Below are 26,681 nucleotides of genomic sequence, written 5' to 3'. Positions count from 1 at the left end.
CCTTTTTTTTAGCTTTGAAAAGGAAACCTGCGCTTACTTGTCCCTTTCAGAACTTGAGGATAAAGTGGATGTGTTAACTGAAGAGCTGGTACACATCATAGAGGATGAACACCAGTTTTTAAACAGTAAAGGCAATGAAGACTTGCTTTTTTACTACCTTGAAATAACTAGTTTGGAGAAAGACTGTTTGGTAAAACAAATAAATGCATTAGAAGAGAAAATAGCCCTAGGCAGAAAGTTGTAGTGGTACTCAAAAGACGACTTGGTGCTTTGGTTCTAACTTGGTCCTCTACATTTGTCCTCAGGCTTTAAGCCACAGTAAATCTTGTATTTTTATTTTAACACTATAGTGTATTTTTCCCCTTCATACAGCTCATTAAATTAGGAGTGAAAGCAATGTAGTAATTTAAGTGACAAGACTTCAAGTGACTGGTGTTTCTGGCTATATCCAAGTGGTCAAAAGACAAACATTGTTGCAAAAGCTCAGACTCAGAGTTTTCAGGAACAGAAGCAAAATACAAATCACTCATAAGCCTGCTTAGCATTAAAAAAAATAAATTTCTAAAACTAACATATCACTCCACTACATGTTCTGAAGCCTCTGCAGACAACTGAGTGTTACACTTTTCTTCTGACTTTGAGACTGTGAAAGCTACAGATATAATCAACCCAAGTAACTGTATCTACATGATTACACATCAAGAGTGAGATATTCTCTCTGCCCCTGAAAGTGACTTGCCCAGACCAGACAGCCTTTACTTGTTCTGAAGCCACCATATTTCACCTCCTCTGTAGTACCACCTATACAGGCATGCAGGTCCTGAACTGTTAAAGACTAGCCCTGCTCTTAAACTGAGAGAGACAGTGCTTCCTCCTCTCAAATTCAAGACCCAAACCCTGAAACATTCAGTATTTGCTGATCAATGAAATATCACCTCTTCTCTGCCACCACAGCCTCTGGTTTAGGTAAAAAGCAAGTGGAGAAAGAGCAGAGTCACCTAAGATCTTTCCTTCCCCACCAGTATAAGAATTCACAGAGGCATGGGACAAGATTCAAATTACTTCATGAGTCACTGAATACCCTCAATACTAATGCCATTACCTCATTTTACATCAAATATTCAACACTGCGAAGTGGTTGGATTATTACAACTTCACAAATTATGTATCCATTCTATTCTCTCAGCATTGCTCAATCAATTGTTCACACTTTCACCCCCATACACAGATGCTTATTTTGATCTTGCTAGGAAAAAAGCCCACTACTGATTACAATAAACGGATTAAACTGCTAGAGTGCAAGTTCTACTATCAAAGCTGCAAGAATTAGTTGGAAACACTGCTTTTGACTTACAGTAATGAAGAGGCCTCTCCTCACATCTTATTTACTCTGTTTAATCAACACCCCACAGACTGTAATATTCATAGTTTAAAAACAGTCTTTAAAATGACATCTTCTAAAAAGGAAATTGTCTCTAGTTATAGGAAGTGCAAGATTTTTACTTTGTGCACGAGTGATCTACCAAACCCTATTAATACCAAGTTTATTGCAAAATTCTTGTGCAAAAGTGCCTGTGACTGACGTGGGTTTGTTCTGAAGAAATATGGACCAAATCATGGTGAAGCATGACTGAGACATAACTCTGAGAATAGTTGATTACAGCCTTTAGCTTCCTTTTGATTATTCCCAGCCACAACATATTTGAAAAGTAATCTAGGATACAGTTTATTGAGCACCTATGGCTTGACACAGCAAAGGGTACCTTTTCACACCTACTATGAGATTTTAGCTAAAATCTATACTATAGTTTTAATTCTTTCTCTTTGGATTCACTTATACAAGTAGCCCTCCAGTCTTGAACAGGCTCCTAATTATCTGCTTTTACAGGACAAACAATGCTTCCCCTTCAGGGCTATTTTTAGCAGGTTTTTTCCATCATTGCTTATTAGGTAGTAATAGTTGGACTGCAGCAAGTAGAAATGGCTGCAGTAAGTGACAACCATAGGTATTTACATGAGCTATTAAGTTTTGACAAACTAGTTTGTTCAGCATTTTGACCAGATTAACCAGCAAGACAGGACCTATTGATATCACTTCTGTAACCCTTATGCCCCACAGTTTAATCAGCAGGCAATGATGGAGTAGGTGACAAGTAGAGTCAGTAGGAAGATATACTGCAAGTCAACAGAGCAAAGTTATGTTGATTGTGACTGTCCAAGACTACATTTTTTACTCAGTACTGGAAACAATATCCCAAAGCATGGTTTTGAAGCCCAGTAGTATTCCAGTGAGTCCTTTTCCACTGAAAAGTGAGTCTCCATCTGTCTAGAGTTCTGGACTAGCTAGAAGACAATTTGAATCAAGTTGTCCAGAGCTATAAGGAAAGCTTCCTATGGGCCACATATTGCAAACTGACAGGCTAGACATCATTAGAGATAACAGCTCCATCATCCTACAAGGTAATGTGTTATCTTACAGCTGTGGAAAGCTACACAACCATGTATTTGCCCCTCTCCTGCCCATGAGGCTGTGTTCTTCTGACAGGTAAGCTATAGTCTAGAGGCAAAAGTCTAGGTGGAGCCACAAGGTAGTCTTTCACAGCTGCATACACTAAAGCTTCACTCAAGGGGGAGCATAGAGGTGATTCTGTTTGTGATATGTAGATGTTTTGCTCACAATGCAACTGCCCTTGCTACCTTTGCCAGAAGGAAGCAGACTATCATTCAAAGCAACGTGGAAGATGTTTTCATCTTCCTTGACTTGCTTGTGTTTTCACCAAAAAGCTTTTTAACTCCCTTCAGGGCACTGATAGCAGATCAGACAGCTTTTAAAAAAAATGAGTAGATTTATTGATATATGCATTTCCTTTTTAACATACAAGTAGAGTCTCACATTAGTTTTCAATCTTATGTTAACATTAATAAAACATTTAAAAGGTTATATAATAAAACCCCAACGTTTCAGATGTACAAAGTAAGATATAGGGATTAGACAGCAAGTGCTTTCTGTTTTTATGAAACTTTGTAGTGCCAGCCTTCATCCCATACCATAGCTCAGTGTTTCAACAGCCTATAACAGGTGCAGCCACAGATCTACCGCTTGGTATTGATCCAGTGGTATCTATCAACACGCGGTCCTGTGAAAGCAGCTGTTGGCCTGTAGACTTTGTAACCCCTGTGCTGGGCATAGTATGAGCCATCAGTCATATAGGTCTTCCTATGAAGATACTGAGACCAGGGTTGTATGGGTGCCTTGCAGTAGTCACTGAACTAAACAGCAAGAAATGAGATAATGTTAAAATGTGTTTGGGAAAGAAGAGAGATTAGTCTGGCCATCAGCTGAGTCTGTTGCATTCCTTCATGAGGGAACCTAGAGGGCAGATGCCAGCTCTTACTGAAAGCCACATACCATTACCACATGCTTACCTGGTAGACACTGTTAGGATTGCTGACAGTAGGGATAGCTTTCGGCTCCTTGTAGAAGCTCTCTTCATCTGAGGAAATGCCAGAATGATAGTCTAGTGCTGCTCTGTCAACAGCATAACTGATCTGCTGAGGAAGCTCTGGGTTCTCCTCTCCTTCAAAGTGCGCAATTGTGAAGGGCCGGTTCTTCTCACCATATCTGAAAGTGACTGTATTTGTGTAATGCATCTCTTCACTAGCAGTGTGGACATCTGTTAGTAGTCAGCTGACACTAGTAAGTACGCCCTCAGACACTAAGACTCTAGTAACAGGCTTAGAGTTGAAGAGGTTTGTCCAGGGCACTTGACATGTTAGCCACAGATTCTCAACTCACCTGCAACACACCTCAAATGGATCAACCCATAGCGTCATCTCTTTCGGCAAACCAAGTTTATTAAAGTCCACATTACTCTCCACACAAGCTTGCTCCAGCAGTGGATCTCTTGCCTGATGTTTGTTTATCCTTATACACCTAGGTAAGAACAAAGTACAGGTGGATTTAAGATTTCACTGCAACTTCCCAAGTTCTGCTCATACAAAAGTACACTCAAGTTCACTATTTTCTCTCAACACATTTAGCCTGTTGATGCAAGGTCTGACTTATAACCCCAGCCAGCAAGTTAGCCTAGCAAGCTGATTTATAAACCCAAATGAGGTTTTGTTTATTTTATACTGCACATAATGCAGCAACTCACTTCAGTAAAGTAAGAGATTTGAAAGCAGTTACAACAATTCCACAAGTCAGTTTAAGACCACTTAAATTCTGCATTCAAGTCAGTCAAGTCAGAGGGCTACGCAAGATACTTTGGGCATATTGTCTTAAGATTTCCACCTCAGCTCTCTAGTCAAACCTACACAGGCACACACTGTGAAACCACTTCCAAAATAGGTGCATTTTTACCAGTTAATAACACTTCTTCCCTCAAGCTTAATGGATAGCTAAGTTGTTCTCTTTCAATTTTGTGTCACTTATTTCCAATTTAAGGGCTCCAGCCACTGAAATGGCACTCACTGCATCTTGAATATCATGCAAAGGCTCCATTCCCCCTCCCCCTCTACTGAGGGTCCTCTTACCTGAAAGCTTGTCCTCTGGATGGATTGTCCAAGTACCAGTGATTCTTATACTTTTCAAACAGTATTGTTGTCAGCTTAGCTGCAAATTTCTCAATTTTATGTTTGCTCAGCTTGTCTTCCCTTTTCACTAGCCTTGTGATGAAGAAGACTGTGGCAGCAATTTCATCTTTCATTTTAAATTGAAGTGCACAAGGTGCTTTAGCTGTTGGATAGTCATCAGTAGAGATGAGACACTACACTAGAGAGATTTAATAACATTAAGGTACTATCAAATTCCAAAGATAGATATTGTAAAACCTGCATAAGCCATGACAGATAGAGCCTAGATAAGCCCAACTGCCAAACAACTGATAAATTTAGTTTTGGATAGTGAAACCAATTTAATGCATTACTAGAAGGCACTGACACTAAGCAAGTTAACAGAGTATAAAAAAAAAATTTAGAAAATAGTACTTGTTATATATTACAGTCAACAACCAGCAGTTCTTACAATTACATAGTTCTTTTATATACAACGAAGACCACAAACACTACCTTCTAAGACCAGAGTTGTTGAAAACCTGAGATAGGCTTTATAAACAGCTTCAAACAGCCACCAAGGAAACAGATCTAATGCTACAATAACCTTTATCACTTATATAAGAGAAAAAATAACACCCAAACCCTACCTTACACTTCCTCTAGTATAGCTTGCTTAAGGCTTATATAGAAGAGGAAATCATGTGTCTCTGACGAATGTAACAATATTCAGGTGTGCACCATTAGACTAGCTAACTACTAGTTTCAAAGCTATTTCCAGTTTGCTTGGTTTTATTCCAATACCAGCTCCTTCTTTTAGGGTATATTTAATTGATTCAGTACTGTATTCTGTTGTATCCATCAGTCTATCTCATAAACATCTGTGAAATATTTAAGTGAGATATTTGCCATGAGAAAAATAGTACTAGGCTTATTAATTAATTACTAAAATTGCACTTGACTGCTTCTAGTAGACTTTACACAACACAGTTAATTTCCTTATGAAGCCCTCACATTTGGTATTCTTTATTTTGAAAATTGCATGACTCTGTATTTATCATAACATTAGTCATGTATTTATCATAACGTTATTCTTCCTAGTAATCTATATAAATGTTCACATTATTAGTATAACTTTATTTTATTTTTGAGGCATTTCGTACAGAGCGTGAATGGCTCTGTTAAAGAGTTCATACACAAGCAGTTTTCCAAATGTGAGTGCTTCATTGTTTAAAACTTCAGGCAATAATTAGCTGGGGCATATTCAGAGAACAGATGATGTGGGGTTTTTTTTCCCTTTGCTGTCTCAGGAAGTTGTGCCTCCAGTGTCAGATATCAGGAACTGTCAAGACAAAAGAACAAATTAAGGTAAAAAGAGCTGGGTTTTTAAACTGGCTCTTAATTTGACTGTAGATGTTGCAGCCAAGCAATTCAAGTGCTTACATTTCAGTCTTGTGAATAGATTGTGATACAAGACAGGGGATAAGAAAAATAAAGCATGAAGGCACAATTCTTTAGAAGTACACATATTTACAGAAATGTACCCTAAACCATGAATTTCTGGCTATTTCTGGATTTCTTTTCTCCTCCACTCAGTTAGTTCCTTGCTCTTTAGTTTCCTTCTGCATCATTAAAAAAAAGGCTTACCAAGGCGTTTAGTACAAACTCTGTTCTTAAGGAATGAGTAAAAAATTACAAAAGAAAGGTGTCTTAGCTTTCTTTTTCTCACGTATCAAAATACTTCCTTAATGAATGGGCACCTTTCAATGACCACTCAAATGAAAGAAAAATCAAAGTCTGAGATAGATAACGAATCTTCAGAAAAAACATTCAGCAGTGCCAGGACTTGAGATTTAATATAGTACACCAGTATTTTGACCACAAGACTATCCTTACCATGTGCTCTGCACTGCACTTGGTTGCTTGTGATGACACATAAGGATTTTGTTCCATACGCAAGCCATGAGTCATTCCTTCCCTTTCACATATAGCATGAGGGCAATGGTAGCCTCTTCTATGCTTTTTGGAGAATGATGTAAGACAGCAGGAAACCACTGCTATGCATTGCTGGGAAGAATTTCCACACATTTTTTAGGAGTTGATTAGCCTCTTTCTATGCAGCCTGTGAAGATTTTTACTCGCTGCTGACTGTCTGCATCCAGCACACCAAAATTAACTCTGGGCAACAGATGAGCATTCCTGAACAGGCAAACTGGATTTTCATGCCTGAGGCCTGATTTTTATTCTAGAGATTAAACTTGCTTTGAAAATGTCAGGCAATTGATGGGTCATTTTCTGATCTGAATGGATTCCCTTGTAAACACTGAAGACCATGTTTACAGCCACAGCAATTTTTCCTTGTTTTTAAACTTCTGTTGCATGGTGGCATGTCAAAAGAACAAAAAAAAGTTCTCAAGTGACTTGAAACTTTTGATGACACAGATTTTGCTACAGAGTGTAGCTGAACTGCATAAGAAGTGGACGTTATAAAAAATGGGGCTTTGTTTCTCATTTTAAGAGTGAATCCATCCATGAGGGAGTTTAGACTAATAGATACAGCTAGATACAGATCCCCTGTAAGCAGGTCTTCACAGGCTCATTCTTGACTCACTGTATGACTTCTGGTTGATTGTCAGCTCTCTGAACAACACTGGAACAATCTTCAATCCTGAGAGGCAATGTCTTGTACCTTTCTAACCCTGCAGGATTTACCCATAGCTCTGCCAGAGCTATATATTCCTGAAAAGCATTCCACCATTCTCACCTAGCCATCCCTGAGGTCCCCACATATTATTTCCCCAAGAGATTACACTTGCTTCATGAAGTATCTTAAATGTCTAAGAATTTTCTACTGGAGTTATGAACAATTATCCCAAGGCTTTGCAGAGGAAAAAGCTGGGATACATGCAAAGTATGAGGCAAATGCAGTGAACTGATCCCTTTCCTAGTGTCTTTATTTCTAAGAAAATGCAGCTGGGAGCAACTACCACAGATCTGGGGTTTTTTAACTCTGCTGACAAAATCATTATCCAGGAAAATATCAAATGAGAGCAAGATTTGCCACCTAAAAATGACAGATAGTGCACATAATTACAGTTTTTTAAGTTCTTCTCAATAACAGTTTAGTCCACTCAGGGTTTCATGCACACAGACATACAGATTGTGACTCTTCTAGGGATGATGCTGTCTTTCTTGCCAAAGCTTAGGAAGTTGCTATTCAGTCTGGTTTCTTTGCCTTCATGTCATTTTTTCACAATATCATATTATAACCTAATAAAAGATATTACTTCTTCCTATAAACCTTCTTTTCCTGTTATTCTTGAACTATCAAGGCTAAAATAACATTCCCACTGCAAAACAGCAGCAGGCATCATAGGGAGTCCATCGCCTGCCCTGGAGTCCATAATTTGATCATAATTTCCATGTGCGTTCTGACCCTAACACAGTTCAGTCTCAGGAATTATCCAGTTACCGTCTTTTCCTCAATAAATGCCAAGCTGGTTTGGGTCAGCGGGACGCATGAGTTGATGGGACTTTGAACTGTCTCCTGCCTTCCTACTTTCTCCAACTTGTCCAGGCAAGCCCTGTGAGTTAGGAAATTCTGTGACAAAACAGTGAAGTGACTAGATTCTACAAAGAGCAATCAAAGAGAAGTCTGAATCCCTACAACACTTTCTTTTGTCGAGCTACTTGTTCCCATGGTTAACATATAAACTGCAAGTCAGCAGTAAACAAACTCTTCACCTGAGAAACCAGATTACAGCAGTGCAGTCAGTCACATAATAAGGTGCTATTTCTTGGATGTTAGGAGGCAAACTCCAGGCCAAACAGCACACGTTTATAACAAAAAACACAGGAAAATTTAAGCAAAGTTCCTGGCAATTCATCCAGTTGGTTGTAATTATTAAGGCTGTCATTGAAACAGAAGTAAGGTTCTGAGAACTTTTTAACTTTGTATTTTTAATATCATGCAGGAGTTCAAAAGTATTTCTGTTAATGGCACAGAAACCAGAAAAGCAGAGAGTGTTTGTGGCTTCCCATTTCAGTGACAAGAAAAACTGGCTCTTTTAATTAGGTAGATTCATTGAACTCGAATCCTTCATAATGCTGTCATTTGCCACTGACTTGAAGAAAACATAGCCCTGGTACTCTATTTGTATAATAAGTAGCTAAGAAACAAAATGTCAAAACCAAAATTTGAACAGCCCACCCCAATGTGAGATCCATTAAGTAACAGTCAACAAATTGTGCTCCCACTCATTCCCAGTGGCATCCAAACAGAAACTGTTAACATCCCATCAGATTTTGCGAAAAACATGATGAATAGCCAAGGGTTCTGACTGACATGATGCATGAGATAAATGAGTAGACATTTGCACCTTTTGTTAAATGGTGCTGTTGTTTTTTAATCCTTATTAGGAAGAGAAAAAAACCCACTGCATTACAGTGCTTGGACTTTCATGGGACTGATCCAGAGCTCACTGAAGTCAATGGAAATCTGTCCAAAGGCTTCAGTGGGATTCAGATCAGGCCCCTAACTCAGCACAAGCATTCTTAGCTAGATTAAATTATGGGTCTCCTGGGTCACCAGGCAAGCCTAGGCATGAACTACAAAGGGAAAGAGTCAGACACAGTTTCTCTAGTAACTGCAGGCCAAACCAAGAGCAAACACTGGTTCCCTAAACACACCACTGGCAAGAGTCACCCCTGCAGAATTTTTTGCAGTTTTCTTGCTTTAAAGGATTGAGTACATGGAACTAACATAACAAAGTGCAGCTTGCTAGTAGCAATCTTGCTTCTACAAGCCATTTGATTTTTGTGGATGATGGATGACAGACAATTTCTCCAGGTAAGCAGCTGAAGTTCATAACTATTGTTATAAAAATCAGTAAGCCTGAGTTATTTCCATACGGGAAAATACCCTAGGTGAAAATCTTCTTAGAGAAAAGCAATTTGCATTTGTTTTGTCAGGCCATATAATGTCTTGATCACATTCAGAAGTATCATGGAACAGCAATGTACAAACAATAGTAGTGCTGCATGAACACAGCACCAATTCAATTGGCTATGCCATTATATGGGAGGGCAGAAGAAACCTCATATTTGGATGTTAAAAACGTACACCTTTATTTAAATCATACAGTCTCTGTGCAAAGAATTATTTTTGACTGAAACAAGACAGAAACTGATTCCAAGTAAAGCCACAAACTAAAATTTTAGTATGTTGATTGCTCACAGATTCTTCCCTTTCAGCTTATATAAGTAGACACATTCTGGGCCTGATGAAAGGGCCCAGAATAGGTATTTCAGAAATGAACCATATTCCGAATAAGGTTTTCATCTTTACTTGATTACTTTGTTATGCAGTGGGTGTTCTGTAAAAACCTAAGTGATAGGTACTTACAGATAATTTTTCTGGTTAAAGATTTTACCATGAGTACTGTATTTTATTATGCAAAGCACATAAGACAGTATGACCATGCTAGTTACACGGATCAGGAGGAGCCTCCTGCCCAAGGAAAGCACTCGCTGGTGTAAAAGGTCTTTAAAACAAGGTCTGTGAGAACACCCATATTGTGCAGGTAAGCAGGCAAACCACGATGGTATGAGAAAACAGTGTCATACAGGGCAGATGCAGGAGATAAGATGTAACTGCTAAGGAGGCATATTCCACAAGTATAGAAGATGTTCTGGGTCACAACTCCATCTTTAACTGTTGATTTCAGGACCTGCTTTTACCCTCATTCTGTGAACTGTCACCTTCCTTTGCAGAAGAGAAAAACTCTGCAGTTCATGGGGCTATGTAGCAATGTTTAGCACCTTCTAATACTTCTAATTCTATTCATATTACAATATACGAAGCTTAAATTTGCTTGAAGAGGATTTTAAGTGTTTGAGCACCACATTTTGCTAGAATTTAATTTAGATCATCAGTCTTCAGCGACTTAAGCAATAAAATAATCTTATAAAAAAAAAAAAGACTGGTGCTGGTCTAGCATGTTCTAAAATTAAATAGCAAAGGAAAGACTGTAAAGCTACCTGGGCTTATTATATGTAGTCTAAGAGCTATTGCTGTAGCCTTGTAAATTTTTCTGACAATGTAATCGAGTGTTGATTACTTTTACAGTTCTTTCTTCCTCCCTATTTGCATGTCAGAAATTACAAGAGATTTGAGCCATCCAGCTGGACACAATTTACATGGGCCTTATAGAGGTATGCAGTTATCAAAGAGGTAGAATGCCCAGACATTTCTGAAGGACAAGCCCTTCAAAAGCATCTCAGGTCAATTAGATACCCCAAATCACTAGACATTCTTGAAAGTCTTATTCTTACAGTCTTTGTGGATCACATCACCAGCTAAGAATCACATCTTCTTACTGTTGCTAACATACCAGAGAGGAGCGTGTTGTTTTTCTCTTGCAGTTCCTCCTCCAACACAAGAAGGGGCAATGCAGAGCACAAAATATCTTTTCTCCTGCTCTGCTTCGGTTGCCACTGTGGCTAGCATGGAGCGAAGGGCAGCACACAGTGGGGACAGTCAGCATTGTACCAATCCATACGGGCTTATCTATCTGACTTATGCTCTCCAAACACAAGCGGCAGCAGGATGGGGTTGTGTTGGTACCGATTGTGAGGAAGAAAAGAGCAAAGGGTTACTTAGAGAAACAAGACCTGAAATGCAAGGGAGTGAGAGGACTGCAACAAGCTGGACAGGTCAAGAGCAAGCATACAGAAATGGCTGGCTAGGCCCCCAGGAAATAGGGAGAGAGGTGGTGTGGGTGACCGTTAGGTGAAGATGTGCAGCATGTGCGTCCCAGTGCAGCCCAGTGCCAGGAGCACAAGCCATTCATTCTTTTGAGCTGTTAAGTCTGTCTTTTTTGGGGCCTCCTGCTATGGCAGCTAGACTCCTGGTATGAATAAAACCAGGCTGAAGCCCCAGTATCCAGATATCAGCCTAGAGGCGTGTGCCCAGACTGTCACATGTGACACTAAAGCCTGCATCACCTTCCATGTCTGTGACACAACCTGTAGCCATTTGTCCATAGGAAGCTCCCATGTGTGCTCCATATTGACTTTGCCCATAGAAACCTCTTTTGCAACAAAGCTTCCTATAGCGAGACCCATGTGCATGTTTCAAAGCAACGGTCCAGTCTCCATGCACAAGCCCCAGCTGAGTGACCATGACGACAGAGTGTACACAAAGGTTACAGGCATGGGGCTGACCCACAGCCCAGACTGGGGACACTCCAACCCAGGAGTCCCAGTGGAAGAGATGGGGCACCCAAGGGCCACCTAAGGAACCATCCCCAGAGGCATGTCTGCCAGTGAAAGACTGCTCGGTGCCCAGTGAATACGTTGCTGTGCTAGCCATGGAAAAGGGAAGGAAATGAAGAGTGAAGAAGCTAGCCATTTTTTCCTTTCCATTGAATCTTTTTAAGCGTTTTAATATAAATGCAGTCCTTATCAGGATTATTACAAGGTAAGCTTCTTGAGGGCAAGTCCTGAATTCTTTTTATGCATTTTAACAATAAGGCATTTATGGTTAAAAGCTAGCAAAATTGTTTAATTTGCAGACAAATTTATGCTTGTAACCTCACAGACTCTATCTCATTCCTGATTTAGGAATAGCCTGATAAATCCATATAAAATAGTTTTATCACGTTATTATTTGCATACACATGTATTAGACACAAAGCATAATTGATTATAACTATTTACACATATTCAGTTTTTTTCTGCAGAACAGATTTGCTAATTTCTTTAGCCACCACAAATTAGTGTGAAAGGTTTGAGCAGCCTGACATCTGACTATCAGCACAATCTGTGTTCCTATATTATTCTGGAAAAAAAAGGTTTCTGAAGTTCAGGGAACTAGTGAAATTCTACCATTCTTACCGCTGCTGTAGTAACATGCAGTTTCTTTTGAAAACCTTTAAATGGAAATTGCTCGAAACCTATGCTGTAGGACATTAACTCGAATGCCCCAACTAGAGAACAAAGATAAGTCGGATCACTGTGACATAAGCACTACAGCTGACATCCTGTAAACCAGGTAGGATGTTATTCATGTTGAACATTTTGTCTTGGCCCAAATTTGCAGCTGTATTTGCAGTTCCACCTCTGCATACAGCTACCACTTAGTCCACATTCATGCAGCAAGGACTGCATGCCAAGGCTTTTGTCATTTCCCGTTTCCGTGGTGCATTATATTAATTTCAATTTTAGTATTTCATTGCTTTGTCTTTGCACTCCTGAAATTATCTTTGTGATGCATCCACTGCAGTTTTTAATTATTAAGAACAATTAATTTGTGATATAAAGACTTTGGATTTAGTAAAATAATATTAAGGTTGATGTGACCAATGTTTTCCATTATTGTCAATTGCTTGCTGGAGAGAGTATGTTAATATAATTATGGGAAGTGCTTTCTTTTTTTCTAGGTTTGAATGCCATGACCCCATCACAAGAGTAGTGCTTGGTTAGTAAGCAATGTAAGAGTATGTTAATATGATTATGGGAAGTGCTTTCTTTTTTTCTAGGTTTGAATGCCATGACCCTATCACAAGAGTAGTGCTTGGTTTGTAGGCAGTGTAGGTAGCTGATTGTATTCATTGCTTCGCAATCACTAACTTCACTGCCATCAAAACAAGGCACAGGATGCCCTGCTACAACCTCATTATAGAAAAACGCACCACAAAACTTCCTTACGACATCCTTATTCCTAGTCCAAAATTATTAATAGTGTTTATTCATTTACATCTTTATTTCCAGAGTTTTAGCTGTCCAGCAGAAGCATATGGTATATGTTGGCAATATCAAGCAAAGTCTTAGATTTCTTGAAGTTAATGCTAAAATCCTTAGGAACTTTCCCAGAGCAATACTGCTGTCTGTTGTGTTTAAATTGTTTAGCCACATGAAGACTTATTGTATAGTTAATTGTTTATGCACCAAGATTGGACTAAGAATTTTTTTGGTTGTACCCTTCAGTTTAACTCTCAGGTATTGGGAAAATAATTTTCATTTCTTTTTCCTGTCTTATTTAACAAGCTAGTAAGTGAAGGGAGGTTTGAGCAATGAGTAGATATTAAACTCACGGTATGCTACAAATGTTTTTTACTCTGACCACTTAACATTCAAGAATTTTAACAATGGAGAAAATACTTAATAGTGCTAGAACCTGCTCTAAGATTCTTTTTTAACAAAACCCCAGTCTTCATCAAAGTAGGAGTTGAAAGGCAACCATCTCTTACATCAGCCTAGTTACTAGGCAGTGTAGTTAGCTGATTGCCAAAAGTAACAATCACTAGCCACACAGCCAGGTAAAAAGGTTTGGAAGATATCTCAATGGAAATCAGATGCATGGGAATTTTGACAACAGAAGGCAGATTGACTAACCTCTTTGCAGAAGCATCTAATAGACAGGCAAGACAGTGGAATAAAAGAAGCTAAATGTACTGAATTGCCTGTCACACATGCAAAAGACGTCAGTGCATTTGTCAAGCCAATTTAACTGCACCTAACTGTGTGATACACTTCATTCACAACTGTTTTGCATACAGGACACTGAGAAACATGATAACAAATTGAAAGGGTTTTTTTCTTCCCAAAATTTGCCGACATCTGCTCCCATTCTGGTTGTGCTTGTCTCAGCCTTACACTTGTCTAAGGCCACCGTTTTCACATTTACCTCCATTTAGTCTTGTTGAATAAATAAAATTGAGGCCTGTGGTGGCAGCGATTTCCTGTTCATAAAGAGGCCCAAGGCTAGACTTGAGTGAAAATGGCCTGAAGACACTTGAAATGAGATGTACAAAGTGGCCAGCCTTCTGGTCTTCCATGTTTACTGTGACGGGCAGTGTGTCCCTTACCTTGCAGCTGGGTCCAGGCTCCCCAGGCATGTCTGTGCTGCTGTGTCCCCTCTGAGATGGTTTCACCCCTTCACTACAGTCCTCCCTCCTGGCACCCAGATGCCAGTGACGGTAGGGAAAAGGGAAGGGCCCCAGCAGAGAGGTCACCTACCACAGCAGGTGGCAGTGACAGGGATGTGTCAGTGGCACGAGCAGCACCAGGGTCCTGCTGTCCTCTTGCTTCCTCTTGGCACAGGGCAGGAGCAGACAGGCTGAGCTGGGCAGGCCCACTTCATGGAGAGGGGACACGGCGACGCAGCCACATGCGGTGCCACAGGGACAGAGACAGAACAACATCTGATGGCACCCAATGGGCCCCTTGTCTTTGCTGGCTCAAGCCCAGCCAACGTGGGCTTTGCCTGCACCTTCTGGACCTCAGCTGTGCTGCCACCACCGCTCGAGTCCTGTCTAGGCCCTGCCACCCTGGAACGTGAGGGGACCCTGCCTGGTGAGGAGACCTTGCCCTCTGAGGAGACCCTGCCTGCAGCCCTATACCGTCTCTGGGGCCACACATCTCTCTGCACGGTCCTGCCCCTCACCTAGGGCCTCATGCTCCTCCTGGGGCCCCTCTCCAGAGCCTCACACATCTCCTGGGGCCCCCACACCTTCCCTTGGGCCTCACACATCCTTCCAAGGCTCTGTGCTCTCCCGGGGACCCCACACCTTTTGCCTGAGCCCTGCACCCTCTCCAGACCCCCCCCACCTCTCTGAGGCCTTGTGCCCTCCCTGCACCACCCACACACACACACCTTCCCAGGCATCCTTAATGTGACTTTACTTTCCAGAGAGAAGTACTGCTCTCCAGGGCCCACAACTTCCTAGAAGTAAGTATGAAGTACTTCATGCCCCCATCTTGCTAAGCCTCTGTTGCCTAGGTTTCTGGAAGGAATTAATTCTCAGGAAAGAATAATGACTCATGCCAATAAGCTCTGGATGGCAGAAGAGCCACAGCCCCTAGTGTGCACAGCTGAGATATTTCAGCTGATACCTACTGTTTGGGATCCACACCCTGGGATCACTAACTTTCTGAATGGCCCCAAAGTACACTGTGGTTCGGTTGCCCTCTCTGAAGGACAGTGGTAGTAGGAGCACTTGCTTATTTGCCTCTCGTTTGTCTTATTTAGAAAGTGAGAAAAACAGTGAGAAAGAGACACTCTTGAAAGCTCAAAGCATGGAGAAAACTAAAGTAAAAGAAAAATATCTTCAGCAGGTAAGAACCATTAATCCTGACTCTTTTTTCATAAATATTTCCATTCACCGTGTGTCATTTGGTGGAACACCGGAACTTTGGAAATGGCATGATGAACAGTAATGAAAATCGCCTGGACCTGGCCTACTGTGTGGTTTGCATGATGCAGCCCATTTCTTCATGGTTAGCTTAAACTTATTCCCAACTGGGTCATGCTGGCTTGGGGCAGGGCTGAAGGCAGTAGGCTGTGTACATAATTTCTTCATAGTAAGCACATAATGTCTGTTCTGATTTAGTATCTAAAAGTAGCCAACTAAGAGTGCCCAGATTCAAAAGTGGATAATTTGGGGGGGGACCACCAGTGCTGAATGCACTTTCACACACAAAATCCTGGCAGAGAGACATTAAAGCACAGCTCAAAGTGTGAGTTTATTTCTTAGTTGTCTTAGTTATTAATAGATCTTCTCCATTAGCCTGTGCCCAGCAGCAGCGAGTGCCAAGAGTTCACTGAGCGAGAGATGTGGAAAATTTGGTAGTGGGCAGCTGTTAAATCAGCTTTCACAGAAATGCTTCTGCCTTAGCCTGTCACTCAGGGACAGGTTTAGGTGATATTTTTAGAGAGGTATAATTCAAGAACCACTAGACCAAGCCATTTCAAATTTTGTAGAAACTACTTAGCTGCAGAACAAACTGTAGATTTTAGCAACCAACATCAAAACTGAGTTTATAGATGATGCTGTCTTTCCAAAGGAAGGCGTAAGTGGGATGCTGTAGCGCCTTTCAGGTTGGATCCTTCTGGACCATGCAGAGCCTTCTGACTTAGTGGAGTTTTACAAAAGCTAACATTGATCTGGCATGCAACTGCCCACTCAGCACTTTAGTTAACGGTTCCTGTAGTCTGAAACTGGTGGATAGGATCAATAAAATTTAGCATGCTATGAGGTATATATACTCATGTTTATGCAGTGACTCAAGCATTAAACTGGCCATGAAAAGAAGCAAAATAAATGACATGGTATCCAGATCACCCGAGGTTCATCTCCTGCAAAACAGTGGGATTGGACCAAGTATATAGAGCTTGGGGTTTCTCCTACTACTTTGCCAAGAAAAAGAAGATGAAGACAACAGTTGTGCTTGCTATTGAGACACTGATACAAACTTTTACTGAAGCCCCTATTAATCTAACTGGTGAATGAGTGTTCCACATATATACCATGAATACAATTCACACAAGTAATGGAAACTAAGACAAGTAGTATTAAATATTGTAATAACATTTTCAGCCTGACTCTGTAATTATACTGATTTTTTTCTCATTTTAGTAAAACACTCCACATTTTTACTGAAAAGCCTCTAGCCTATATTTGGGAAGCAGGCCAGATGAGAGCAATCTGCAAGAGGTGCAGAAAGATCTGCAAGTCTTCCCTGCAAGTCAGCAAACCTCCTTTTCGAATTAATAATTCCAAAATGCATCTCATCCATTATCATCAGTTAGCCTTCTTTCTGAATTCTGGTTGAAGCTAGCAACACTTCCCTGAATCTTCTTTTCATTTTTTAAAAACTCAGCAACAATAGATAATAGCAAGGTTTTGCAGCTTTGGGCATGTGGCAGCCATAAAGATGACTGATTAATTTCAATGAATAAATTACTTTATACAACTACAGGACATGCTATAATTCTCACATAAGTCTAAGAAAATTAAAATTAATGCACTGAATGAAATAAGAATAATGTTCACATTATTATTAGTCATAGGTGTCATTTACTGTTCAAATCCAGATTTCAGACTTGATTCAGACATTCAGCTCCTGCAGCATGTCCCCTGGGAGAGCAAAACCTGGAAGCTCTTTTGTGTAGATCTGGGAAGTGAATGTTGTCTCCACAGTGATACAAGGACAGGTTTTTTTAGAAAGAAAGCTTAGCTGCATTAACACTGTTATTTCACAAACTGACAGTGAATTCATTTATTAGAAATGCTTATTTTGATTCATTAGCTAATTTCATATGAAATAGTAGTGAGGCACATGGCAAAAAAGCTGTTGTCTTTTGGAAGTTTATTTCACTGGACTATTCTGCAATTCATTAATTCCCACAGGCTCTACAGGATAGTTTAAGATTAACAAAGACATTTCAATATTATAAACGCTGCAAATCTGAGTAATCAGTTTAATGCATTTAAAATAGGAATGCTTAGCTTGTCTGAATAAATCTTTGTATTGCTAGATATTTTTCCAATCTGGCCACTTTTTCTTTTGATCTTGGTCTTATTTGGCTACCTTTAGTTAGTAAGTTCTAAGGTACCATCACTGAGCCTGACTTGTGGACTGCCTTCCTGACTTGAACTTGTATTGCATCATCACCATGAACTTACCTGATGATCTGGTCTCTTGGCTGAACCTTGTTCCCACTCCTAGGCATGCACTGCTTGCCTTACTTGGGTATTGTGTTTACATTAACTCCCAATACTAGTGAATAAAACTACAGCTTCCTACTGTGATCTAAGATGTGGCTCTGTTTTGCTTTTCTTTTTATCATCTCAGGTATTTTATTTTCCTTTTGTGAAAAGGGGAACAACAGTAAAGGATAAGAATTCAAATTCTAGAATATTGGGTGGGTGTTACTTTTCAATATCAGGACTCTCAAACATCTAGAGCTTGGGCTTTGTCTTTTATGCTGTCATTTACATTAATCTGTTGAGGAAAAAAAATGGTAATTTTTTTATTAGACATAAAGCTGATTAAAACTTGGAAAGGGTTGTTGAAGAAACAACTTTAAATAACGAAGATTGCTTAATTTCTAAAATCAAATTGCATGGAAGAAATTGTCATCAGGCAAAAGAATACACTGCACTAAAACCCAGGGGTTTTCCCCATCAATTATACATCATCTTTTCTTGACCACTTCTAGATGGAAAAGAACAAATAAGAAACTCCTTTTCTTTTCTTTTTTATTAGTTGTATGCTGAGATGTGCTCCATTCTGGCATTGGTTGAGGGTTTTCTCAAAATACTTCCTGGAATGTCTGTTTCGTAACATATTGCTAGGAAATTATGAAAACGATTTATTATGCTTTTACTCAGCTTAAACAGTGATGTCTCACTGTAGCGGAAAGCTATTCATTTCCATAAGGCAAAAATATACAGATGTGCTCAGATGTCTGGGAATCAGAATATTAAAAAATTCTCAGTAGGAATTTATTCTCCCTAGGAAATTATTTTTTCTTCCAATTGTGTAAAGAGACAAGCTTTAACAAGTTCTAGAATGTGTACTTCTCTTCTAGAGTGAAGAACCTGGACCATTGATTGAAAAGAGTCATTAAATGTTCTATAGCTCAAAACTGAACTAAATTCTATCACCTTTGAAATTATCACAGTTTTAAATCACTTCTACAGAGTAGCAGAGACTGGCTTAATCCAAGGATACATAATGAAGGCAAAAGTTATCTCTGTTTGCACGTCTCAGATGAAAAGGTTTTTGTAATGAGTTATTATGCATATGTGAGTCCTGAATTACCCCAATTTTATAATCGCAAGATGCTACAGGATAGTATTTGCTAACTTTAGTATGTATATTCATCTTGACATTTGGAGTGATTCCTTCTGATTTGAGGAAAGTGATTATTTCAAAACTCATGTAAATATAGGAAGAGAAGGTTGCTTTCCCAAGTGGTGTGTTTTCAGGATCTCAGGAAGAAAGCAAAGTCGAAGTACTTTATCCAGTAACCTGTTAGGCATGTTTCTGCTGTATGTTCACTCTAGTTCTCAGCTTCAATGAGGAATTTAAAGTTTACAATCAAGTTAAGTATTACATGGTTTTAACTTATTTTTCTGAGCTTATTGTGGTAAATATATTTCTTTTCAGGCCAGGAGAAGAGAAGAAGTACTAGCTCTCCAGAGGAAACAGAGAGAAGAAAGGATTGCAGTAAGTCTGATTCCTTTTTATTATGGATGCATCTCAAGGCTCGTGCATGCTGACAGTACGAACAGCTTTCAAAGGACCATAGTCCAGTGTATGAGGGTTCATGGGGTGTTGCATACTATACCATAGTATCAGTCTTGCATAGCAAAAGCACCTCAGTTTGAACTGAGTAAGCATGCAGAACAGTTGGCTTTATTCAACCAATTCCCTAAGCAAAGAAGATCCTGTAGGCTGTGTGATTCTGAAAGTCTCAGACCAGACAGTAGGAAGCAATAGGCATAGAAGCTAAATTAAGTTTAATCAAGCTAAATATGGCTATTGGACCATTTCCAATCTGAAAACCACAAGGAGTAAGACAGTGATATTATAAATACATTAAAGTGTTTGAAGGTATAACTGACTGTTTCTTCATGCTAAGTTTTATTTTTGTGGGGGTATATCTATAATTAAGTCAGCTACAACATGCTGGCCTTGATTACTTTCTCCAAGAGAATAGAATAGAATAGTCATTGGGAATGGATTTCATGTCTTCTTGCAAACTATCTCAAAAGGATACTTAGTACATCAAAATTTTCACAGAAAACTTGGAGATGCTTGTGGGAGGAGCACACAGGAACCGAAGCTGACCTCACTGGTGGAGGCAGATAGGGAACAAGGCAAATATGAGAAAGTGTGGAATCCTGAAAAATAGAAGAACTTGGGACTGAGAAGGGAAATACAGCAGAAGCAGTGACTATAGTGCTGTCAGAATGGCAGTAAGGACTGTGTCAGCACTTCACTGAAGGTCCTGTATTCTATATAGCGATACATAATGAGAGGACCTCAGTTATTTAAATTAAACTAATTTTAATACAACTATGTGTCAGTTTCTAAATTTCTCAGTTTAATATGCCAAAGGCATCTTTACAGCCTGTCCATTGTTAGTTGCTTTGATTTTTTTCATTGTTGTCTCTCGGGTTTTTTCCACTGAAACACTAAAACCCAGTTTATAACAAAGTTATTGTGTGGATTGTCCGGCTCATAGTTCACAAATGAGTTTAACCATGTCTAGTGCACACAGGTGACTCATGGGTGGTTACAAAAGTGACCCAGCCTTGGATTGCCTTGAGGCCCTGTCTCTCTGCAGAGATGACTCACAGGGAGCTATGTAGACAGCTTAGCCCTGGGTTGTCTCACAAACCCTAAACTAAACAGGGCAATGGCTGTGCCATTCAAAGAACCAAAACCTGAACTGAGCCTTGAAGTTCCTTAACAAATAGTATGCCCTGAGTCTCAATCCAACCACTATTCAGTTGCCTGAGGAAGCAAGGTAAAAAAAAACCCAAAACTGGAGGGTTTCAGCTTCAGTTTCAAATGACAACCTTGTGTATTCAAACAATCACAGACCAGGAAAGGAAACATAAGGGGAAACTCCACTCAGATATACATAATCCCTTTAGGCATATATCATAATCCACTCAGACATAGTCATACACACCATTCCAGAAGTCAGGGGATAAAAACTCTTAAGATTCAGGTTGGAAATCAGAGAGTCACTTCTCCAACTATACAGTTGGCTTGTGAAGGAAACCCTTCCCCGCCTTGATTGGGATGCCAGTCGAGGTAACTTCCCTGGGATTGAGAGCCCTTACCTGGAGGGGTAAGTGAATATTGTTTATGCTTTAAGTTTGTAAACACGTGTGTGCTTGTGGTTGTCTCTGAATCACTTGTGGTTGTAATACTGTACTACTCTTGCCTTAAAAATTGCAGTAGTGCATTCCTCCATTGTATCTGTAAAACCTGCAATAGCGGCGTGTTAGGTCTGTAAGTGAAGTTCAAATAAATCATTTGCTTGAACCTTGCAGTTAAGTCTGTAAGTGAAGTTCAAGTCGTTTGCTTGAACCTTGCAGTTAAGTCTTTTTCCGCCATAGTTATTAAACTGGCTGCAGATTTCACATGCTCTACTCCCTAAAAAGTTCTCATAAAGTAAATCTGAGCAATAAAAGGAAGAACTCCATTTAGGGATTTTTATTATTATCAGTAGTGAACTCTAGATTTACTGTTTATAATGGTTTTGCTTGGCCTGGCCGGATGTTTATCAGGAGAAGAAAATTCAAGAATAAGAGGTCTGTATTATATTAAGGCACTTCTTCCCTTCAGTTGTAATTCACAAGATACAAGGCATAGATAGATAAGTTTTTACCCCATATAAGTTTAAACAGCTGTCCTTCTGAAGAACTACATGTCCTAATTAATACAATTTCATTACTTAATAATACTGAGTAGAACTGAAATTTTAAAGCTGATAAGTGTAGTGATTTGAAAAGTAACTTGGGAAACAAGATTTCAAAGGATACTTTCAGAGATTACATATTCATTTTAGACATAAAAGCCTCCTTTTTTCTTCCTCCTTATTTAAGCTTTTAAGTTGGTTCATATTAAGTACTTCCTCTTCTCAAAGTGTATTAAAATGCTGACCCAAGTATATCTGCTTTGTCCAAATTCTATGCATTAAAGCTAGGCCTGAAACAAAATATGAGTCTCCTTCCTTCTGACACAATAACTCATATGAGTTTTATACTCTGGACTACTCAGGTACCACATTAGCACATTAAAAAATCCCAAATTCTTTAGTATTGCTAGTGTAGTCTTTTGGTGCAGTGTTTGTATAAAGCTGTCTACCAGGATAAACAGTAAGTTTAGAATGAACTAGTGATAATTAATAAGTCTTTCTCTCTTTTTAGAAAGAGCTGATGTCTCACTCACATAAACCAAAGATCAAAACTGATCAAGTAAGGTAAAGAAAATACTTAAAATAAGTTTGCTTTGGGGTTTTTTTCCCATCTGTCTAAATAGTCAGGCCCTATTTTGGGGAGAAAGATGTTCTGGCTTTATTATTATTATTATTATTTTGAAAATAACTACTCAGTTTTATCCTATATTAATACCCATTATTATAAAATTTAGACATTAAAAGGCTGAAAGTCTGCTTCTATTGTTCTGTACTTGACTCCTTTACTTTCTATATATGTTCCATTTATTTCTAAATAGCGGTTAAGGGAAAGAAGTGGAAGCTTAGATGTTTTTTAAAAGTTATGAAGACCTTAATTTTGCTATTCTAATTGGAATTCAGAAAGTCAGGAAAAAGAGCACTTGTCAAAGTGTTTCCATATTTCTGAAAGGGCCAGGAAATACCAGAAAGCCTGTTCCTTTCCAATGCATGTCTTGGCTGAATGACAGAAGAAGCACCAGTGTGACCTTGTCAGTAGTATCACACTGTATGGATGCTTTCTTTGGTTATATTTTTCCAAATTTTAAGAAGTTTCCATGTTTATTGCCCTGCTATAGATCCAAAAATAGAACACCAAAGCAGAATATTACATCATCATGTCATGTTGCTTGAGACAACTCATTCAAATTCTTTGGAAAGTCAGCCTTACTAATACTGACACGCAAATCCAGAGTGAAGGTTTGATCCTGAAAATTTTTCTGCCTGGATGCACTGCACCATTCTTGTGGACCCCTGTTGAAATTGTCACTGTCATCAGACACATGTCTGTAAGATATAGCTGGTAAACTAAGCCTTCAAGAATACCTGAAGGCTTTGGAAATAGGTGGGATGAAATTACCTGAAGTAGACTTCCCTTAAATTTAGGCCAGTGACATAGGTGCAACAGTTGCTAAACCAGGCAGTGAAGGATTCCTTAATTTGTAGCAAACTTCAGGCCTTAGAGTGCTGACCATCTGATTATGTTAGGTCAGACATTTTCCTTTCTGGCATTTGTCCGTGACTTCCGGAATGATGCAAATGCTGTTAAAACTGCCCCACCAAAACTACAACAGCATGTTTTGGCTATATGCAGTGTTGCACTTGCTTTCCTTTTATGCTGTCTTTGCCAAAGGGATCCTCTCTTTTTTTTAGATTAAAAGGCAGTTAATATTTAACTGGCCTTGTATATGTAAGTCATTTCTCAATTCAGGATAGACAGGATTATTATTTTTAACTAGTGGGTAGCTGATTCTTTTCACATTTACTGCTAATACTTTCCACTCTGTACTGTAAAGCTGAGGCAGTTCCTTTTACCCTTAAAGTACATCAGCACTGCCCTGTCTATCCCAAAATCTTAATATCCTTCCTCAAACATAGTTGTGTCAGTCAGGTGGGAGCTATGAGGGCAGTCCTAAAGGTGCGTTTGGGCCATGGGCTAAGCTACAATGTGACAAGTTAAAGAGAATAGCTACACTTACTATGAAGTTATTCTTTATTCCTAAAAACCATCTCATCTTTGGAAATGCTGACAAAGTACCTCACAGCCCTTGATTCAGCAATTTTTTCTTTTTAATGAATGCCATTTAAATTATTTAAGTGAGGCCATTTTTCTCACACTGGCACGAGTTTAAGCAAGATGGTGTCATTGAATATCCACAACTTAAAGACTAAGCAATGAATCTGCAGCTTACCTCTTCCTTCCAACTTAACATATGGATGTGAAAGCTGAGAAATGACTGACAATAATTCATTTTGAAAGCAAGTATCTCAGGAAAATACTGGGCATTAGGTGGAATTAATTTCTAGTATAATTATTACCTCCAAAGTTAGCTATAAAAGAAAAATACAAGTATCTGGAACAAGTGAAAAGGCTGAAGGTGTAATGTCTGCTGAGGTAGCAGCTGCAGGAGTAGGTATAAGGGAACAACCTACAGAATGCTTCCTTCCATCATCAGATACTTACAGAAGGAAAGCTTAAGTTGCCTTGAAGCTGTGCCAAGGACAACTGGTGGAGCTCTTCACCTGAAATGATAGTTAATTTCATGGGGAGGGTTAAGATTCATGCTTTATGTAGCAGCTTATGGCCTCTGAAGAAAACTGTAGTCCAGTTTATTAAAATACTACATTTTTTCTTTTAAACATTTTAATCTGAAGAGTATGCATCTCTGTATTTACTGAAGCAAACTCACCCAGAGCACAGGGTATTGATTACTGCTGTATTTAATTAGAATAATTGGTTTTTTGTAATGGTGTTAGCACTCATTACTAGGAAATATGATCATACCAATTTTACTAATGTCTCATAAAATATTTATAGTCTGTATTGACCAAGATGATCCCTGTTTCCAGTGGCAACTCAGATGAATGGCTGAGGAAATATTACGTAATTTGAGAAGAGCTACATTTGTCAAAATATTTTCCATGGACAGAATACACTCTCTTCCTGATTCTTTTTTCCTTCACTAGGTCCTCTTTTTTCTTGTTGCTCATATTTTTCCTGATTTCAGCAGACTCATGATTTGTGTATATATTTTCATAGGCCTTCACTTTCCAAGTGTTTAAAAATAAAAATAATGATTTTTTCCTTACCAGTATTCAGGCGAAATAGCTTAAATAGTTCAGTGCTTTGGGTTTTTTAGCTTTGTTTAACTAGCAGCATAGGGTTTTTGTAATGAATTTGTGTTTCTTTAAATCTACAAACCAATCAATGTAAAGTTGTATGCACTGATAAAAAGAAAAAAACCATTTCCTTAGAGAAAGGCATTAAGCTAGTATAAAGCACTTCTATACTGATATATAATTACATCCCTATTGGGAATTATATTGGAATAGCTTTCAAAAAAATCTCCCAATAAGCTATGTACGTTTAGCAATATAATTACATGAATGCAATATGTGTGTGTTGAAAAGGTTTCATCCCACAGCTTTGTGCCTGAGTGTAGAACTTACTGAGGAATTTGGAATATGAATCCTGTGCAGTACTTCACGTGATGAAATGTGCTTTTTCTATTAGCTTGTATGTTGCCTTTGAAGTTTTTCTCAGTGAACTTTCCTGTAAGTTTTGATACTTGTATGGGCATTCTTTTGTGTGGATTCTCTGAACTAGTGTTCTGTGATTTTTGCTTTCTACACATAGCTAGGAATTTACAAGGCATCTCTGTGTTTAGATACACATATAAGTACCTGACATGATGACATAGACTGGGCTAAAGAACTCCACTCCCTAGCAGCTGTTTCACACTGACTCTTCTCTGTAGTACTGGCCAAAAAGTCAAAATCCACACCATTTTCATGACATTAGCGTGCCTGTAACCAGTTGATGTTTCATGTAGATCAGCTGCATCTGCCCCATCCACAATTTACTTTATCTGATATAGTTCTGTTATTTCCAGCAGGCAGAAGGTGTCTGAAGCTGACCTTATGGATCAAGAAGCAATAAAGGCCCTTAAATAGTTCAGCTAAATTGTCTGATGAAGAGAATAAAGTGTTTCTTTGCCCCAGAAAAAATATCCTGCTATCAGAAGCATGCTGCTTTGGACTTCAAGCCATGTACATTCCTCTTTTGAATACATATCTAGTTGCTCCTACTGAGAAATGGCATGAATGTGACAAGGGCTGTGGATAGGCTTGCAGAAACTTGTCAGCCTACCCATAAATTTCTTTGTTTTGCTAAAGTTAAAATAAATGCTTAATTCAGAAACATTTTAAATTATGTAATTTATTTACTTAGTAAACTGTTAGTTCCTAATGCGCTGCTGTTGATCTTGGAAACACCAAGTTTTTTATTGTCCTCTTGCTTTCCTGTTGTCTTGGCACTACAGCAGTGAGCAATGTATGCCAATAGCAGCTTATCGAGGCTCAAAATCACTCTGAATTCTGTTATTTATTGGCATTTTACACCAATGTACTGTGAGACAAAGCGGGGCCTCAGTTTACTGCCTTCTCCGTGTGCAGGAAATTAAAATGCTTGTTTCATTTATGGTTATTCTGAAGTTGTCAACATGAAAGGAAAAGAGCAATAAAGTGCAAAAGTGTCAATGAGCCATTTGGGATGCTAGGAATTCTAGAACTGGAAAGCCATATGCTTACATCTTTTTACAAGAAGATAGACTATATATTTTCTTCAGGTTTGTGCCAGATATCATATATTGATATAATTTGCTTCAGGAAAACACATTTTCTTTTCTGGTGCTTTCACATGTGCACCCCTCTACCTCAATTAAAGTACCAGTTTTGCCTGGCTAACACTGGCATAAATCTATATCATCAAAGTTGGCTTTTGAAATATTAATGCTAAAATATTTGAGCACCAAAATATGTACCTAGGCAGTTGTAGACTTGTATTCGGTGGACATCTGTGGCC

At 39.0% G+C, this 26,681-nt stretch overlaps 3 protein-coding genes across 3 annotated transcripts in view; 2 read left to right on the top strand and 1 right to left on the bottom strand.

Moving 5' to 3' along the window:
- Positions 1–1,320, top strand: part of LOC138686182 (uncharacterized) — a 28,412-nt gene extending 27,092 nt beyond the window's left edge. Inside the window, exon 32 of the mRNA XM_069788004.1 lies at positions 13–1,320. Coding sequence (XP_069644105.1) covers positions 13–244 — 232 coding nt within the window. The 3' untranslated portion in view covers positions 245–1,320. The remainder of the gene's footprint in view (positions 1–12) is intronic.
- A 1,773-nt stretch (positions 1,321–3,093) lies between these two features.
- BTG4 (BTG anti-proliferation factor 4) lies at positions 3,094–4,718 on the bottom strand. Its single transcript, XM_009920025.2, has 4 exons — positions 4,537–4,718; positions 3,797–3,934; positions 3,427–3,622; positions 3,094–3,270 (listed from the first exon to the last, which is right to left on the bottom strand). The coding sequence occupies exons 1-4, from the start codon at positions 4,707–4,709 to the stop codon at positions 3,094–3,096; spliced, it is 684 nt and encodes a 227-aa protein (XP_009918327.1). The 5' UTR covers positions 4,710–4,718.
- A 10,268-nt stretch (positions 4,719–14,986) lies between these two features.
- On the top strand, positions 14,987–26,011 carry HOATZ (HOATZ cilia and flagella associated protein). The gene is made up of 4 exons (XM_009920026.2): positions 14,987–15,672; positions 19,513–19,572; positions 22,293–22,345; positions 25,711–26,011. Exons 1-4 carry the CDS (start codon positions 15,493–15,495, stop codon positions 25,769–25,771), a joined length of 354 nt encoding a protein of 117 aa, XP_009918328.2. The 5' UTR covers positions 14,987–15,492; the 3' UTR covers positions 25,772–26,011.
- Positions 26,012–26,681: the final 670 nt, after the last annotated feature.

Source organism: Haliaeetus albicilla, chromosome 7, assembly GCF_947461875.1.
Source record: "Haliaeetus albicilla chromosome 7, bHalAlb1.1, whole genome shotgun sequence".
NCBI lineage: Eukaryota > Metazoa > Chordata > Aves > Accipitriformes > Accipitridae > Haliaeetus > Haliaeetus albicilla.
The sequence above is the reverse complement of the archived record's forward strand: the minus strand, read 5'-3'. Positions and strand labels throughout refer to the sequence as shown.

Coding starts and splice junctions, on each gene's coding strand:
- BTG4 (XM_009920025.2), bottom strand. CDS start 4,709: ATGAAAGATGAAATTGCTGCCACAGTCTTCTTCATCACAAGGCTAGTG. Junction 3,935..4,536: donor TCCAGAGGACAAGCTTTCAG/GTAAGAGGACCC, acceptor GTTCTTACCTAG/GTGTATAAGGATAAACAAAC. Junction 3,623..3,796: donor CCATTTGAGGTGTGTTGCAG/GTGAGTTGAGAA, acceptor AGTCACTTTCAG/ATATGGTGAGAAGAACCGGC.
- HOATZ (XM_009920026.2), top strand. CDS start 15,493: ATGGCCCCAAAGTACACTGTGGTTCGGTTGCCCTCTCTGAAGGACAGT. Junction 15,673..19,512: donor AAGAAAAATATCTTCAGCAG/GTAAGAACCATT, acceptor ATTTCTTTTCAG/GCCAGGAGAAGAGAAGAAGT. Junction 19,573..22,292: donor AGAGAGAAGAAAGGATTGCA/GTAAGTCTGATT, acceptor CTCTCTTTTTAG/AAAGAGCTGATGTCTCACTC.